General features: G+C 40.4%; 1 protein-coding gene across 1 annotated transcript in view; it reads right to left on the reverse strand.

Moving 5' to 3' along the window:
* Nucleotides 1-18189, reverse strand: part of HIVEP2 (HIVEP zinc finger 2) — an 85256-nt gene that overhangs the window by 17161 nt on the left and 49906 nt on the right. The window contains exons 2-4 of the mRNA XM_030809768.1: nucleotides 14420-14514; nucleotides 6738-6782; nucleotides 129-5702 (exon numbers count right to left, since the gene is read on the reverse strand). Coding sequence (XP_030665628.1) covers nucleotides 129-5315 — 5187 coding nt within the window. The 5' untranslated portion in view covers nucleotides 5316-5702; nucleotides 6738-6782; nucleotides 14420-14514. The remainder of the gene's footprint in view (nucleotides 1-128; nucleotides 5703-6737; nucleotides 6783-14419; nucleotides 14515-18189) is intronic.

Raw genomic sequence — 18189 nt, forward strand, 5'->3', positions numbered from 1 at the left:
GAGAACATCCCCACACTGACCTTCATTTTACTTGTATTTTTTTTTTTAGGTCTTATATCCTTCACTATGTAGTCTGCTCAGCAATCAAATCCACAATACAGAGTTCTTCCTAAAACAGTATTTGTTACCTGAGTAAACTGCTTCCAAGCACTTGATGATGTAAGCTTGCCGGTTCCAGGCCTATGCATAGCAGCCAGAGTATAAATTTCTGCAGTGATTTTTTGCTTGGACCTCAGAAGAGCCAGCGTGGTCTTGGTGTTCAATCCTGATGGGTTTGGGTTACAGGAACTAATGCACCATGAAGCATAAACCGAGGATTTGAAGGTGGCCTGTTGCACATAATTGGGTTTTGTATAATTCAAGAAGCACCAACTCACAGTAGTTGTTGTCCGCAGACTGGGGAACTGAAGAATCTGCTGGAAATCTGCCATGTCCGTGAGAAGAAGAGTTGAGTCTGCCACGTTCCCGCTGGGGGCAGAGGCCATGCGGACCAGCATGCCAACAGGCCGCTTGTGGCCCTTCCCTTCCTCTTCCGGCTGACTATCTCCTGCTGGTAATGAAGAACTCTGTGGGCTCATGCTCATGTCCGATGCCGTCTCATCGATATCTAATTCATCTGAAGATTCTTTGCTTTCAGAAGGCCCACTGGACTTCTGCCCCGGAAGTGGTGCCCGGGAACCGGAAAGCATCTCCTTGCTGGGCGGGAATGGCTCCCTGGAAGACGGGCTAACAGAAGGATAGTCTTGAGATGAGGAGGGCGACAGAGAGGAGAAGGAAGATGACCCTGACTGCAAGCCATCTTTTGGCTCAGAAGCACACCCTTGTCGAACCAGCTGGGGTTTCTGGGGGCGGGAGAGGTCCTTTTTGATGTCTGAGTTGGTCAGCTCTACAGCACTAAGCTCCTCCACAATCTGTCCATACATCTTTTCTTCTTTGACCCTTTTCTGCTGCTTGGTTTCCATGAAGAGCTCCAAGCTACTGGCTGGAGAAAGCATTCGCTTGCTACCTCCCAGGGTGGCCACGCTGTCGGAGGTGGAAGGTAAACACAAGGGGATGGAGGATTCTAAGCCGAGGGGTAAAGTCTGAGGTGCTTTCCAAATGGGGTACTTCTCCAAGCCCGCATGCTGCCCCAGCACCTGGGCAATGTTGAATCCTATCCCTTGCATGGCTGCATTGGTGACCAGTGTCCTTTGGGTCATATTCTCATCGACTTTGCATATGACAATGGCAGGGCTATTCTGCCCAAGTATCTGAGAAATGCTTGTGTACATGACACTTCCATAGGATGGTACGTGTGTCTGGATCCGAACAGGAACCACTGTTCCTGGGAGGGACTGCAAAGGCCCAGCATTTGCCGAAGCAAAATCTTCTTGAAGAACCTGCTCGGAGGGCGTTTCAGTTGACTTACTGCTCTGGTCTGATGGAAACTTTGGAAGAAGGTTCTTTGGGTGTAGCCCTGATGCTCCTGAATAACATGGGTAGGTCTGCTCTTTTGTGTGTGCGTACTCAGCAGGTTTCTTTCCAGTGTGCTCTGCCACATGCTCGAGGGGACAGCTCGAATGGATTTCTGTCTGAAAAGAGGGCTTGCCATAGCTCTTCTGAGGGTGCTGAGCAAAGGGATGTGGGAAATGCGCCTGCCACCAGGGAGGCTGCTGAGCTGGTAAATGAACCATACAAACTGTAGGATACTGAAACTGAAACAAGGCATTCTGGATTGGAGAAAATGGAATTGTCTCTTGATGTGGAAATAAGTGTGGCTGTTCAGGTAAGTGCTTGCTTGTCATATAGGATGTTGGTTGGATCAAGGGATTTCTCAAAGATTCCTGACTGTCCATGTGCATGATCTGTGGCTGGGCCAGGTGCAGTGGCCCCGAGCTCAGCGGGGGACAAGGACCCACCACCTGCTTCCCGGGGTCCTCTTGCTGAAGAGGAGGCAGCACAGCAGGCGGGCCATGGTGCCACCCGGACCGGAGGCCAGCATGCAGGTGCTCCAGCTGCTCTTGCTTCACGCTCTGATCCATGCCGGCCTCGCCCTGGGAGATTTCTGGGGAGCCACTGAAGGAAGCTTGCCGCACCAGAAAGCATTTCTTCCTCTCCCTGGACGGTGATACCGTGGAGGCTGCTGCTCCCGACACAGGAGCATGGGACAGATTCCCATAATCAAATGATTTGCTTCGAACTTCTGGGACTTCTGCCGGGTGAGGACAAGGCATCTGCTCTGATGAGCAGCGTCGCATCTCTTTCTGGTGGTGATGGCCTGGGACAGACAGTGAGTATGAACCAGCAGGGACAGTCAGAAACTCTGAATGCTTCCCAAACTCATCCTGCTTAGGAAGTGCAGAAAGCTTACTGGTTTCTTCTCTTTCAAAAGACATGGAGAAACTGGAGCTGTGGGACAAGTTGCTTTCTTGGCTGGGGCTGCGGGAGAGGCCTGTGCCTGTGGATTCAAAGCTGGACTCCCCTGAGGAGTGCTCCATATCTGCAAGTCGCAGACGCTTCTTTTTGGGCGGCAACTTCTCCGCGGGGAGCTGGGAAAGGGTCTCACTTCTCTGGGGCCACTGAAATTCTTCCACAGGCTTCTCTGGCTCTTTGCTCTGGGCTTCTTTCTCCTTCTCGGGTTTATCAGGCTCCTCGGTCACTCGAATCTCAGGAACCTGGATGTTGTGTTGCCGAACTAGCCTGGGCTGTGTGTGATAAGACTGCTGCTGCACCTGCTGGGATGGAGAGGGTTTCCCCCCACTTTCTGCACCATCCCCGGGTGGAGCCCACTCAGGACTCACTGAGGCTTCTGAAATCTCACTGTCACAAGTCTCTGAAGGGGAAGGGGCTTTATCCTGTGTGCAGGCCACAAGTTCGGCTGACTCAGATCTTTCAAATGAATTGGGTCGGCTCAGCGAGTTGGTGTGCTGAATCACAGAAATCACATTTCCAGGAGGTTTCCTGCCCCCTAGGTCTGACATCTTGTCTGAATCAATGGCTGAAGGTGACTCCTCTGACACAAGAGATGGACTTCCAGGCTGCAGTTGGGGCCGACATGGGTCAAAGCGTTCCGTGTGACCATGAGAAAGGTTTTCGTGTCCAGCCATGGCAAATCCACTCCTGACTCCTTCCTGCATCTGCAGTTTGGGGTCATAATCGGAAGCCATGATGCCCACGGGAGTGCTTACAATGCTGCTGCAGATCATGGGCGTGTCCTCTTCATCCCCTACGCTCTTCTCTTTCCGGCGTTTCCTGTTTTCACAGGTAGTTCCAAACATGCTTGGTACTCCCTGCAATGGCACCACGGGATCCATGAAATATTCTCCACCATGCTTTAAAGAACTCAAGCAGGAAATGTCCCTGTAGCTTTGCTTTGGTGTTTCAGAGTCCTCCCACTTCTTATAGGGTTTCCGACAGACGTCATAGTCATACCCAACCCTGTCCCCAGGAGACAATTTCTTTTCCTTCAGGGATGAACTGCTGATACCCTTCAACATCCTGCCATGGTGCTCGACCTCCACGTGGCCCTCCTGTACCGAAGGCAGCTCAAATGCCGCTTGTCTTCTTAGCATGCGCTGAGGGGGTATGCCCACGGTCCCTGGATAGAATACATCGTCGGAACCAGTCATCCTTTCATCAAATGAGTGACTTCCTCTCAAAGAAGGAGGAAGAGTTAGATTAGTTGCTGAAGAAGTTGGCATCGAGTTGCTTCTAATAAGGGGTGAAGAGTCTACAGGAGCTTCTAAGAGAACCGGGTTGCTGCCTTGGAAGTTTGCTGGATAAAGTTTTCCTTCATTCCTGATAGACGATGGAATAATCTGGGGTTGTCTGGACTCACTGTTGAACTTAGTGGATTTCAGCATGCTCGTTTGACTGGGGTCGACATCTCCCTTGCTTGGGATCAGCTGTGAAACAGGATCTTCAAACATCTTGACATCTAACCTGGTGTTTACGTGAGGTAATGGTTCCATTATGCCCTTCCTACCCATTGCGGCACGCTCCTGACTTGTGGTTGTAACACTGAGTGCATTTCTCGGACTAAGCCGACAGTATTTTCCAAAGATGATTTCTTCATAAGACTTTGCATTTGTGTTGGGAGGGCTTATTTGCTGCTCAGCACTTTCTGAGCGAGAAAAGTAACCAGAATCAGTGCTTCCTTTACTGTGCGGGCTCAGAAGGTTGAGCGATGGCTCAGAATCTTGTCCTTTTTTCTCTGACAGTCTTAGTGCAAGTTTCTGTTTGACTGTGTGCGAATCATCAGCCTTAGTATTTAAAGATGGATTTGGTAGCATATCAGGGCCAATATACTGAGAGCTTTCATTAGGGAGAGGAATCCCACTTTTAGGGATAATCAAAATCGGCACCTTCATTGGACCTCCCAATGATTCTTCCAATGACCCATGATAGCCACCTCTGCTGGCAATGTCCAGTGGGATGGGTGGGCCAGGACTCATTTTGTCAGAAGCCTCGGCAAATAAAGAACTCTCCTCATCTGTGTCTGTACTCTGTTCACCATCTGAATGTATTTCTGCTTCTACATCAATAAAACCAGCCTCTAAGTCCAATTTAGATACAGCTGACTCTGTGAAAGGTACTAATCCTGCCTTAATTGCATGGGCATGTGACTTCCTGTGCTTGTACAAATTGCTCTTTGTCTTGAAAGAGAAACCACAAGGTATACATGGATATGGCCGCTCCCCAGTATGGGACCTGATGTGTTTTTTCAGTACGCTAGGTTTGGCACACGCTCTGCTGCAGTAAGGGCAAATGTACTTGCCAGGCTTTTTGGGTTTATGCTCTTTCTTGTGAGCCTCTTCTGCCTGTTCGATACTTTTCTGGGAGTATTGGCTATAAGCAGGGTTCAGACTTGAAATCTTTTTTCTAGGATAACCACCACTGTGGCCATGTATAGGAAAAGGAAATAAGTCCTCGGAGGAAACGGATGGCAAAGGGCCAGGGAAAAGCCACGGAGGACCTTCGAGGCTCTGATGTGGCTTGGTGCTGTGCATGACCCCCTGTGGCAATGAGTGCTGAGGGAAAGAGAGTGAGTGTTGGCATGAGTAAGGACTCGGACGATGCGGTGGATATTGCTTCTCTGCGACTTGCTGCACCACTTCACTAGGGGAGGCCAGTTTCCCAGAACCAAACAGTTGTGCTGATGCTGTGTTTCCAATTTGCTCAGGCTCTATTTGTGGTTGCCGCTGTCCTTCTTGACTGCCAAAAGTGCTCATCTTAATAACAGCTGATTGTTCCTGTCTCCATCTACCTGATGCTTTATCAGTTTCTCCAGACCTTGAGGTAGCTTTTTGTCCTAGAGCTGTGTCCCCAGTGTCCATTTTGTTACACAAGGTCTTAAGTGTTAGTTCCCCTGAAAGTGGTGCAGACTCATGGAGTGTCTCCAAAGCTGTGCTTCTTAAAGCTTGGTTGCTTCCATGTTCCAGGGTGTCTGCAAACTTGCTGATTGCTCCTTCTCTTTGGAACCTTCCACATGCACACCACAGTCGATGGGCATTAGCTAGTAATGTCCTTGGACCAGGGCTATAACACAGTTCTCTCCATTGTAGAAATGTCCATCCAAAAGCTAAGTGCAAATCTATGAAGATTTCTTATGGCATTTGAAAATTTTCAACTAGGATGAAATTGGGATGATGAATAGTCTAGGAGAAATTTTGCCCATCAACTAGAGCAAAGTTCAATTGCCAGTTTCACTAAGATAAAATGACCTGAAGAAAAAGAAAATACAAAGAGATTGTCAGAACAGTTTCAAATAAGAAACCAAAAAAAAAAAAAACCTAACTAACCAACCAGAAATTAGATAAATTTGAAATGTTTTTTACTCCAAGGAATTATTTTTATTGAGATTACATTAATTCCACAATTAAAATATATTAATTTCAAACTCAGCATTAAGTCATGAACATAAGTCTCTTGCATGTTTGAATTTTGGTCACTGTTTTAAATACTTTTTAACTTTAGAAAACCATTTGAAGGAAAACCCTTGATGGATATTATCTACAGAAGTATAAGGTTTTAGAAAGCCCCATTAAAAAAAATTAGAGCTATTCCTAACCAAGTTTTATGACTTGTATGCCAAAGTGTATTACATATCTCTATATAGAGATATGTTTTATAGCTTAATACAAAAAATATGTGGCCAGGCATGGTGGCTCACGCCTGTAATCCCAGCACTTTGGGAGACTGAGGCAGGTGGATCATGTGAGGCAGGTGGATGACGAGGTCAAGAGACCGAAACCATCCTGGCCAAAATGGTGAAACCCCATCTCTACTAAAAATACAAAAATTAGCTGGGTGTGGTGGTGTGCACCTGTAGTCCCAGCTACTCGGAAGGCTAAAGGAGGGGAATCACTTGAACCCGGGAGGCGGAGGTTGCAGTGAGCTGATGTCATGTCACTGCACTGCAGCCTGGTGACAGAGTGAGACTCCATCTCAAAAAAAAAACCATATATATATGTTATACATTAATATAAAATATAAATATAGTAACATATAAGCATAATATATAAAATACATGTTTTATAAAATACATAATTCATAAAGTATTATATATTACTATAAAGTATAACGATATTTTACGGCTTAAAATCAGTGATTAGTAAAATGACATCAAGGCTATAAGAATCAGATGTCACAGAACTTTGGAAAAGATAAAAGGGTGCATCTAAACAAAACAATTATAAAGTCTTCTTAATATAGAAAAAAAGCATATTTCTAGGACAGTTTAAAAACGAAATGATTACCTGAACAGTTTAGAGTTCTCATGGGCATGATTGTCCTGACGCTTCCTGGATACAAAATAAATGCAGTTAGGAAAAATTGTTCCATTAAACCATACCACTGATATATACAAATACAAATTCCAATTTCCAGTTCATTATATAAAGGGTTCACAATGCTATGTACCCTAAAACAAAATCAAGAAACTGCTTCAGAAAGCATTACACCAGAAGAGTAAACCTTACATTGACACTGTGACACAAAAATAACTCAGAGAAAATATTATAAAAACATCATAGTAATATTTTCTAAGATATAAGATTATTATATATGAAACATCTTAGTTATTTAGATGTAATCAGCCTAGTTCTAATTCCCTAGATATTAAAAGTTGAGATACGGGCGTTATTTGTTTTTTTTTTTTTTTTTGAGACAGAGTCTCACTCTGGTGCCCAGGCTGGAGTACAGTGGTGCAATCACTGCTCACTGCAGCCTCGACCTCCCTGAGCTCAGGCGATCTTCCCACCTCAGGCTCCCAAGTAACTGGGACTAAAGGCATGCACCACTGCATCCATCTAATTTTTGTATTTTTTTGTAGAGATGAGGTCTTGCCATATTGCCCAGGCTGGTCTGAAACTCCTGGGCTCAAGAAATCTGCCCATCTTGGCCTCCCAAAGTGTTAGGATTATAGGTGTGAGCCACCTCGCCCAGCTGAAAATAGTGTTTTTTTTTTTTTTTTTTTTTTTTCTGATAGGTTTGAATGTTTATGTTTAAAAGAATAAATTTCCCTTTTAGGAAATTTACATCATAGCAAAGTGAAGGAGTCCTCTAGATGATGGCATATGGCTCAGGAAGACTTGACAACTAAGTAATCGTTCAATTTTAAGTGAATACTCAACTTCCTCAGGGGAGTGTTCAATGAGGTACCCAGAGGATTCTGAGAACTTCAATGATAAACTGTATCAACTGTCATAAAACCTCAGATGTTTCCTTGATAGGCAATGTGTCCGTTTATCAAAAAAAAAAAGATCATACACATTGACCTAGAAATTCCACTGCTGGAAATATATCCTTACAGGTGTACTTGCACAAGTGCACACCAATATATATGTATAAGAACCGCTTAAATAAATTATGGCTCAGTGATAAAACTGAGGCATTTAAAATAAAGTACAGCTATAAGTATCAATATAGAAACTTATTCAGGGGATAGTAACATTAAATGCAAGAAAAGCTTATTGCACCCTAGTATGAAGACACATTGTTAATCCTATGGGTGAAAAAGAGGAACAGTTGATCAACAGAAAATTCCTGTGAGGATGCCAGGCAGCATCGGCACCAGCCTGGCCAACATAGAGAAACCCCGTTTCTACTAAAAATATAAAAAATTAGCCAGGCGTGGTGGTGCATGCCTGTAATCCCAGCTACTTGGGAGGCTGAGGCAGGAGAATTGTTTGGACCCGGGAGGCAGAGGTTGCAGTGAGCCAAGATCGAGCCATTGCATTCCAGCCTGGGCAACAAGAGCGAAACTCCATCTCAAAAAAAAAAAAAAAAAAAAAAAAAGTGGAACCTGGGATTCAGAGGAAGAGGAAAGAAAGGATTGTTACCTTTCACCTCATGACTTTCAGTAAGTTTAATTTTGGTTATTTTTCTTAACATGAGCATGTTTATCTTGTTAAATAAAACACTGGTTAATAATGTTTAAAAATGCTACCATGCAGATGTACTGCAGTTTGCTAAAGCGAAACTCAAATAGTAGTCTTACTTCCATGGGCAATTTTCTCCCTAACATAGAATTTGACTGTGATGATGATGATAAGAGAAGTTGCACTTTGAAAGGGGAAAAGCACCTGGAAATTCCCACAGGAACAGTAAGTCTTTTGGGTGAGAAATCAGTAGCCCCCAGATATTTGTAGTAAGACATCTGTACTCAAAGATTCCTTCTGTTAATAGCCATGAAGCCTAAGAGATTTGTAAAGCAGCAGTCAAAAAACTAAACAAAGATATTAATCTCAGTTTGCTAAAAAGTTTTGCTATTGGATTTAATTTTTTGCTGTGCAATAATTTTCTTTAGCATCCCTCTGTAGGAAATGAGGCAAAAACTGAAACAGAAGTGATAGTCTCATAATATTCCAATGCAAATTTCCTTGTGTCAATTCCAGGAACATGCAAACAAGAAGAAGACACAATGTTGAATCTAAATTGGCTGTGTTTAATTAACTAAATATTTAAGGTTCATGTAGACACAACCTCTGCCAGACTTGTAGAGGTAAATAAATACCCTCTAAAATGGAAGCGTACTACATTTTCAATTCAAGACAAGCATGTGTGAATCCTCAATTAGGACTCAGAGCTTGAAGTGAATAATTTTTTTTTTTTTTTTTTTTTTTTGAGAAGTAGTCTCGCTCTGTCGCCCAGGCTGGAGTGCAGTGGCGCGATCTTGGCTCACTGCAGGCTCCGCCCCTCGGGGTTCACGCGATTCTCCTGCCTCAGCCTCCCACGTAGCTGGGACTACAGGCGCCCGCCACCTCGCCCGGCTAATTTTTTGTATTTTTAGTAGAGATGGGGTTTCACCGTGTTAGCCAGGATGGTCTCGATCTCCTGACCTCGTGATCCGCCCGCCTCGGCCTCCCAAAGTGCTGGGATTACGGGCGTGAGCCACCGTGCCTGGCCAAAGTGAATAATTTCTAAGTTACTTTTCAGATCTAATATTTTATCATGGTATTGATCTATGTATGCAGTTCCATTGTTAATTATAACAATGATAATGACTGTCATTTACTATATATTTACCATGGGCTGATACATACTGTTAAAGAGTTTCATATACATTGTCTTATTTTATCTTCATTATACCTCTATGCTAAGGGTATTATTACACCTATTTTACAGTTGAGAATGATTCTTAGAGAGGCTGGGTTTCAGAATCAAAATTCGGATCTAAATTTGGTGACTTCTAAGTCTGGGAAGACTCACTACCACTCTCCATTAAGTTTTATTAAAACTTAAAATAATACATCTTCAATAATATCTTCATCTAAATATTTCCACTTTAACATATGAAATGTCTCAACTTTTAATGGTTCTGAGAGAATATAAATGAGCTCTGCATGTTTATAGTACAAAAAAAGGCCCCAAAAATGCCATTTCCTAGAAATAAGAAATCCATAATTTAAATAATGTTCAAAATAAGTATATTAAATATTAATGAGAACAGCTTCTTGTAAGACCATAATAAAGTCTCATGACAGACTGTTTTCTTTTGTTCTTTGAAAATCATTACTTTTTTTTTTTTAGAGGAGGGGGTCTCACTTTCTTCTCCAGGCTGGACTCAAACTCATGGGCTCAAGGGATCCTCTGGGCCCTGCTTCCCAAGTAGCTCCTAAGCCACTATGCCCAGCTTGGAAATCATTAGTTTTAAGGAAAATAAGAACCTTACAAGTGAAAATCAGGTATGTATCATTTTCCATCTTTTGGTTGACACGGAATATATAATTTTGCTCAAAACATAAACTTCAGGGGCTGGGCATGGTGGCTCATGCCTGCAATCCTAGCACTTTGGGAGGTGAAGGCAGGTGGATCGCTTGAGCTTAGGCGTTCTAGACCAGCCCAGGCAACATGGCAAAACACTGTCTCTACAAAAAATACAAAAATTAGCTGGGTATGGTAGTGTGTACCTGTAGTCTCAGCTACTCAGGAGGCTGAGGTGGGAGAATCACCTGAGCCCAGCAGGTCGAGGCTGCAGTGAGCTATGATTGCAGCACTGCACTCCAGCCTGGGGAACAGAGTGAGACTCTATCTCAAAACAAACAAACAAACAAACGAAACAAAAAACAGCATAAACTTCAAGTAATAAGTACATACAATTTTATAAAAAACAGGGTTGGAATAATTTATTTCATAAGTTATTCAATAAAATATAATGTTTTCACTTAGCAATGAGGTAATACCTTTATAAATCAGACATTTGATTTTTATGGTTTAAAATAATAAAACCATTCTTATACACTAAGGGCATATCATATAGTAGATGCATCAAATAAAATTCAGAAATAATATTTTGCTACCAGAGAATACACCAGAAGGTGAAAAAAACTGACTTACATAAAATTCAAAACCAGACATCTCATGGTCAGAACAAAACATGTCTAGACCATTAAGTTAATTGTTTAATTTTTAGGAGAAGGAGGATAATCAGAAAAAAGTCTTATCTATCACTTTATTTTAAAAAATAATTTTGCTAAGTTTAACAGGATCTTTCTATATTCCAACAGCATTTATTATCCAGAAAGTTTTTAAGATTCAAAACATTAACTCAATTATGCAAATAGCTTCTGTCAAGAAAATCTCTTCCTTTTAAATTTCTAAGACAAGCCTACCCGAGATGTCCCACCATTTTACCAGGAAGCTAGATGATATCCCACGCCATGCTTTCTCTCCTGGGTTGTGCAGGAAGAGCTTCCATCTTTGTGCCTAAGCTGGAGGTCCCAGCACTACAGGGACCCCTCCTCTGATCCACAATGTCTAGTTTCTCACTTCAGTGAAAGGCTTACTAGGGAACTAGAAATCATGCTTATTTCACATGAACCTTTCACATTTGATTTGAAACATGTTTGAGGATGTCTTTTTCTCTCCAACACTATCCTTGGGGAGCCTTTGACTAACTGCTATCCATAAAATCACGTCTCTTCTTGGAGTTTCTGAGACATATAGAGAAAGGTAGGTGGGAGAGAAAGTGAGTGATGGCTTTTTTTAGAATTTATTGATCATATTTATGAACCATTAAAAATATGGACTATTTGTATTCGTCACTTTTCTACAGCTGCTTTATCCTGGAAACTGAAAAGATTCTGCAATGGAAATTGTGTGCATCATAATCTATTACTGAACATGGCATGACTTTCTCTTTAAAAACAAGCAGGATTTGGGAGAGTTTGAAAGTTTCTCTGCTACTCCACTCAAGTTATACTGAGGAAAATAAATTCACTTTAAAAACAACTGGGTTTTCAAAGCTTAATTCAGGTTAGATAATGGCATTTGTCTTGTTTTGTTAGGTGACACTATTACTAAGCAACTTAACTCTTCCAAATGGCATAAATTCTTGAGCTTGCATTTAATTACTAAAATGTATAAAAATGCTTATAGATAAGAAAACATTTTAAAAAGTATATTAGTTAAAGAAATCTATATTAAATGAATCATTAAGTCTAGGAAAATATTTTCTTTGGACGTCATAACATTATTACAGATCATTAAATGTACCATTGTATCTACCTGCAATTTTAGTTTAATTTCTTCAACAGAGATCCACTTAGAACTATAAAGATCTATAGTAATATGGTTAATTATGGCTACAGTATTTCTCTATGACTGTGTAGGGTCAATTCATTTTTCAGATTCTCTAATATTCCATTAAAATATATACCAGGTTTCCTAATCAATTGATACATCAAAAAATGCAGTATGAGAGTAATTCTCATATGAAAACAGCGAGTTGTCACTTTATTCACTGAGATTTCCTTTTATGGTTACCAAACCCACACAAAGTCATTTTTGGCACCCACTGCCAACAAAGGAGCGGAATTCCAAATACAGTTTTGCATTCACAGTTAAAATGTTCTCTAGTGGGTTTTGAGTGCTATGAAAGGAGTAAGATAATTTACTGGAGAATAAAACTCAGGGGATATGACTTTGGGTTTCCTGTGGATGCTGCTACAGCCCACAGGAGTCCTCCAGTCAGTAAAGACAGACATTGTCTGGCAGGCTCATCACACTTTTCAGAGGGGGATCATGTTAAAAAAGAGATTACCTCTGCATGGCTATTTCAGTGGTAATGGAACTACAGGAACTGAAGCGAAAGAAAATGATATTACAGGGAAGAGCTGGCATTCTTCTAGAAGTGTGCCCTCTCCTTTGGCCACTCTTCAGAGTCTCACTCAAATAAGTTTGGCACCCAGTTAAATAATTTCCCCAGACAGGCTCCCAAAGGAAAGACACATAAACAGCCTCCTAGATGGACCTCCTCAGAGGTCTCTTCAGGATAACAGCTGGGTGGGATTGGCAGGAAGACAGGCTTGCTCTGCAGAGGAATAAAGATCTACAGTACGCAGGGTTGTCAATCTGGGATCTTTTGCTTAGGAAAACATTATCTCAGAAAAAAACTTTACCTCAGGAAATTAATCATTACTTGAGTGGTGGCAAAAGTCAAGTGAGCATTAAATAATGACATCCTAAATAATGATGGTATAAAATGACTGGCAGCAAACACGGCTTCTCCACTTCCAACATTTTAATAATAAAACATTTTTAAAAATGTAAATGGTCACTTGGCCTTTTCTTGAGGATTTGGTTGTATGACACTTATAAACATTTCGTCTTTTGTTGAGGATTTGTAGTATGACACTTGTAAACAAAATACGTGTCTTATGGTAATAATTAGTGAATGACATTTTAGAAGGGACATCATTGTATTTGTTATTAAAATGCCATAGATCAATTGTAAAATCTTTAAAAAATACATGAACATCTCAGGGCATCATAGTTGTAATACTGATCCCACGAGTCACTTAGAAACTCATTGTCCAACCACCGCTCAGAGCATACATGCTCAGAGAGTATGGGATGACGGGAAAAAGGAACTACCAAGAAAGAAGGTGTGATGAGTGCCAGAGTCCAGCTGAATAAAGACTTATTTCCACAGGATGATTTTTAAAAAGGTGGTTTCCTGAGAGCCAAATTCATTATAAAGGCTTCTTTTATTAAAAATTCCCATAACAACCTCAGTTCTCTCCAAAATGAGCAAGTTGCCACTATATGGAGAAAACTATATTATATACAATCTTGCCAAGCAATTCAGAAAACTTTTGGAGAAAAGTAAAAATACTGTGATGATCATCCTCTAATTTGATGTAATTAAAATCTAATTTCATATTTAAAGCCTAATGAGAAACAATCATATTTTTTCACCTGGGCTGCAATGCAGGCATCATTGCATATATTTGTAGAGTTTGCCTATTTAGTCAAGATATTTATGACTTATTTTGGCTACAGCATGCTGCTTTTAATATTTTGTCATACCTTTTAAAATAATTTTTTAATTGTGATTTCACTTTTCTACTGAGATGTTTTCTCATTACATAGCAAAAGTTATTAGGATTTGCTAAGTAGAGTCTCACATGAAAATAAACTTTGTCAGAAATAAATTCTGTCGAATCAAGCTATTTTAATTATAACAATGATAATTAATTATAATTAAGACTGGTGGTCCAAGTGCAGTGGCTCACGCCTGTAATCCCAGCACTTTGGGAGGCCGAGGCCAAGAGATCGAGACAATCCTAGCCAACATGGTGAAACCCTGTCTCTACTAAAAATACAAAAATTATCCGTGCATGGTGGCAGGTGCCTGTAGTCCCAGCTACTTGGGAGGCTGAGGCAGGAGAATCACTTGAACCCGGGAGGCAGAGGTTACCGTGAGCCAAGATTGTGCCACTGCACTCCAGCCTAGCAACAGAGCAAGACTCCATCTCAAAAAAAAAAGACTAGTCTACCATGAAAAACAAAATACAACAAAACAACATTTTTCTCTCTAGATGGAAAATATATTGTTTCCTCCCCCCAGTTTATATATGAGTCCATGGTAGGCCAAAACAGCTTTTCAAGTTTAATGTAACAAGAGAATAAGAATAAATAAATTTTAGTTATTAACCTGTTATGCTTATATCAAAAAACTGCATCACAACCGTCTTTGATTTCCAAGATGCCAACTCTCCTCACAGGAACTCATGCACAACTTCTGGGAATCTAAAAGATGAATAAGAAGATTTAAAAGATGATGACACTTGTAATGAATTTAATAAGCATGCTCATTCTTCTTCACTCACAGAAACTGCCTTCCTTTAGGAAAGAAAATTTGGAACTGGATCTCTCAAGAAGGTTTTTTTTTGCCCCCAAGAAAGAATTTCCTTTCTTTTAACATAGTTTAAATCTTTTGAATAAATACTCGTATTTAAAGGGAATTCCCTGTAATAGTGAAATGCTAGAGTTAAAACTTCAAGTATCAGAACTAGAAATTGTGTCATTGTAGTCCATGATATGGTTCTGTCATAAAGCTGAGATTTCCACATAACTTCTTTGGGTGTATCAACAACTAAACTTCGCAGGATGAAGTCTCAGATAACCTCATTGTAAATTTGTTTCTATAGTTTATTTCAGCAATGTTATAGTTTGTGCTAAAATTAAATTCTGAAATAGGAATCCAAACCCAACCAAAGCAAAATTCAGACCTTAAAAGGTCTAGTAAGTAATGAAGAAAGGAACTTTTCATATATAGAATTAATATTTATTCAAGTATGATCCAAAGAAATGCATGGAAGATCAAACTACCTAATCTGAACAGATTAATCAATAATCTTAACAGAGTTTATCTCCCAGTATAAAAGACCTACTTAAAAATATTATTATGATACCCATAATTGTATATTTGTTTTTTTTAAAAAATTGCCCTTTCTTCCTGACAAGTTATTACAAAACTCTCAAAGGAATAACTAAAGCATTAAAACGTAACAGTTGAAATATGCTTTCCTGCAGTACCACTTCATGTGAACATTCAAAGTGCTTAAAGGAAGCAGTTTGCTTCAGTTTCCCCCTCCTTTCTGCACATCACTGCAGTAGCACTTCAGGACACCCTGTGCACTTGAGACATGAATCATTATAAGCAAGTAGGCCCACTCGGTTCCTCAAAAGACACAAAAGATGCAAAAATAGCTTCTGCAATTGAAGCAAGAACCACGTCAGTAACCAGATGAATGTGGGTGGTCACATAAGATTCTGGTGCTGCAAAGGGCAAATTATTAAGCATATGCTAGATTTATTTTCTTTTTTAAACTTTATTCTTCTTGCCTCAAATCAACCGTTTGCTGGCACTCAAAGTGACACCTGACAAGGTCTACTATTCTCAAAATTGAAACTTTCATCAATGCTAAAGAGCACGATTCATTAACATAGAAGGAATAGAGGTGATAGCCTAAAAAATATACATTTTCTATAAGATAATTAACTATATCTCTATCTATCTACCTATCTATATATATTTTTTTGAGACGGAGTCTCGCTCTGTCGCCCAGGCTGGAGTGCAGTGGCGCGATCTCAGCTCACTGCAAGCTCCACCTCCCGGGTTCACGCCATTCTCCTGCCTCAGCCTCCCGAGTAGCTGGGACTACAGGCACCCGCTACCATGCCCAGCTAATTTCTTTGCATTTTTAGTAGAGATGGGGCTTTCACCATGTTAGCCAGGATGGTCTCGATCTCCTGACCTCGTGATCCACCCACCTCGGCCTCCCAAAGTGCTGGGATTACAGGCCTGAGCCACCGCGTCCGGCCAACTATATCCATATTTTTAACACACTAAATATCATATTTGTTTTAAAAAATAAAATAAAAGCACTTCAAAAAAACCCACAAAAACTATAATCTAGGCTAAAGTAAACCATGGCATTCCTCAAAAAAAAGAAGAAGAAGAAATCACTGAGTTATTTTGTACTCCAAGCAAAACTCACTCAAGACATAAATAGGCCAAGGTTCTAAAGATACAGATATGTATACGGAACCTTAACTTGCAGTAGTCAGTGACTACCTGTGACTGGTAATCTCACAGTCACCAAATTAAGAGGCAAGAAGGTAAAAGAAGAGCTTAATTTTCAGTAGGCCAGCACCAACCTCCCTTCCCCTCCAGAAATCATCATTCCTACCAGCAGTCTCCACAGGCAAAACAGAGCACGTGAGTGCCCCACAACAAGCTCTGATGGGACAGCATTCCCAGTTCTGACTCTGCTTTTCCAGTCTTACTTTCTATGATGATGGCTACTGAAAATGGTAAACACTCCTTTCATGACATGCACATGTATTTGAAATTGTAGATTACAGAAGAGCCCCCTTTTTACCCGGTAAGAGGATTCGATAATTGGTTCTGTTGCATCACTCATGACCTTTTAAATGTTTGGGTTTCTCTTGAAGAAGAGAAAAGCAATGGTAATCATGTTATACTTATCTTTACTTTGCAGAAAGTTCCAGATTAGTGTGATTTTAAAGCAAAGATGCAAATGATATTGCCATGAAAGACATGATATCAATTTCAGCGTTTTTGCACAAATCATTTTGTTATAAATTGAAATCAGCAATGGCCTCTACATGGGACTTGGTTATTGTTATTATTGAAATGGAGATATGGAGATGCCATCTCAGAAATTTATTTTTTGCATTAATTTTAAGTGAGTTTTTGTGTCTTTATTTCTCCATCAAAATAAAAGAAAACCCTTTCATCAAACAGCTCTTCAGAATGTATTATGACAACTCATGCTCCTATTCTCAAGAAATCAACAGTTTACATAGTATGCTATTAAAGAAATGGACTAAAGGAGGGAAGATGATTATTTCTTTAACTTTGCTTTTAGGTATTAGCTTCATAAGAACTTACCAGGCAATGAAACCTTAATATTTAATAAAACAAGTTTTCAGAAATAGTGCTAATGAATCTTGATAAATATCCCAAGATCATTTAAAATTCCTTCCTAAATATGAAGTAAAAATTATATTTCACTTTACCACATACAGGATGGTTTTTCTGTCGACCTGCAGGTTAATGGAAGAGACCCTTAAAAATATTTTCCAATCCTCCATCTCCTATTTGTAATAAACACTTGGAAGATTTGAGCATTACTGTTTCTATCCCAGTGGTTTCTCAGCCTTCCCATTCTTAGAAGAAAAAAAAATTCTTGGCATTAGTTACTTGTTCTTGGATGCTTATAGGTTATTACTATTAAGCTAAGCAAGAGTCAAGCTACTGATTGATAGATGATAGATAGATAGACATTTTAAAAACATCCATTGTTAGTGGGGTTGTCTTTTTCCATTCTCTACTTTTCCAAATTGTTTCAAAAGAAGTTATAGTTAATGCTTAATATGACTCTTACATGAAGGTTTCATTGGCAGAACTCTCAAGTACCTCCCATCACCCTTGTTGTTTCTGAGGTTAAATAAATACACACTATATCACAATTTTAGGAGAAGAGCTGATAAGGTAAACCAGTTACACTTTAGATGAGCATTGTCATAATTAAAAACAGTAATTATTGGCTGGGTGTAGTGGCTCACACCTGTAATCCCAGCTCTTTGGGAGGATTGCTTAAGACCAGGAGGTTGAGACCAGCCTGGGCAACATAGCAAGACCCTATCTCTACAAAAAAATTTAGGCAGGTGTGGTGGTGCACATCTGTAGTCCCAGCTACTTGGTAGGCTGAGGTGAGCAGATCATTTGAACCCAGGAGTTTGGGGCTGCAGTGAGCTATAATTGCACCAGTCTGGGGGATACAGTGAGATTCTGTCTCAAAAAAAAAATAACAACAACAACAATGAAAACAATTCTTATAAACTCAATGGAAAAATGGCAAATAGGAACTGGAAACAAGATATGATAGCTTT

This window comes from Nomascus leucogenys, chromosome 3 (genome assembly GCF_006542625.1).
Source record: "Nomascus leucogenys isolate Asia chromosome 3, Asia_NLE_v1, whole genome shotgun sequence".
Taxonomy (NCBI): domain Eukaryota; kingdom Metazoa; phylum Chordata; class Mammalia; order Primates; family Hylobatidae; genus Nomascus; species Nomascus leucogenys.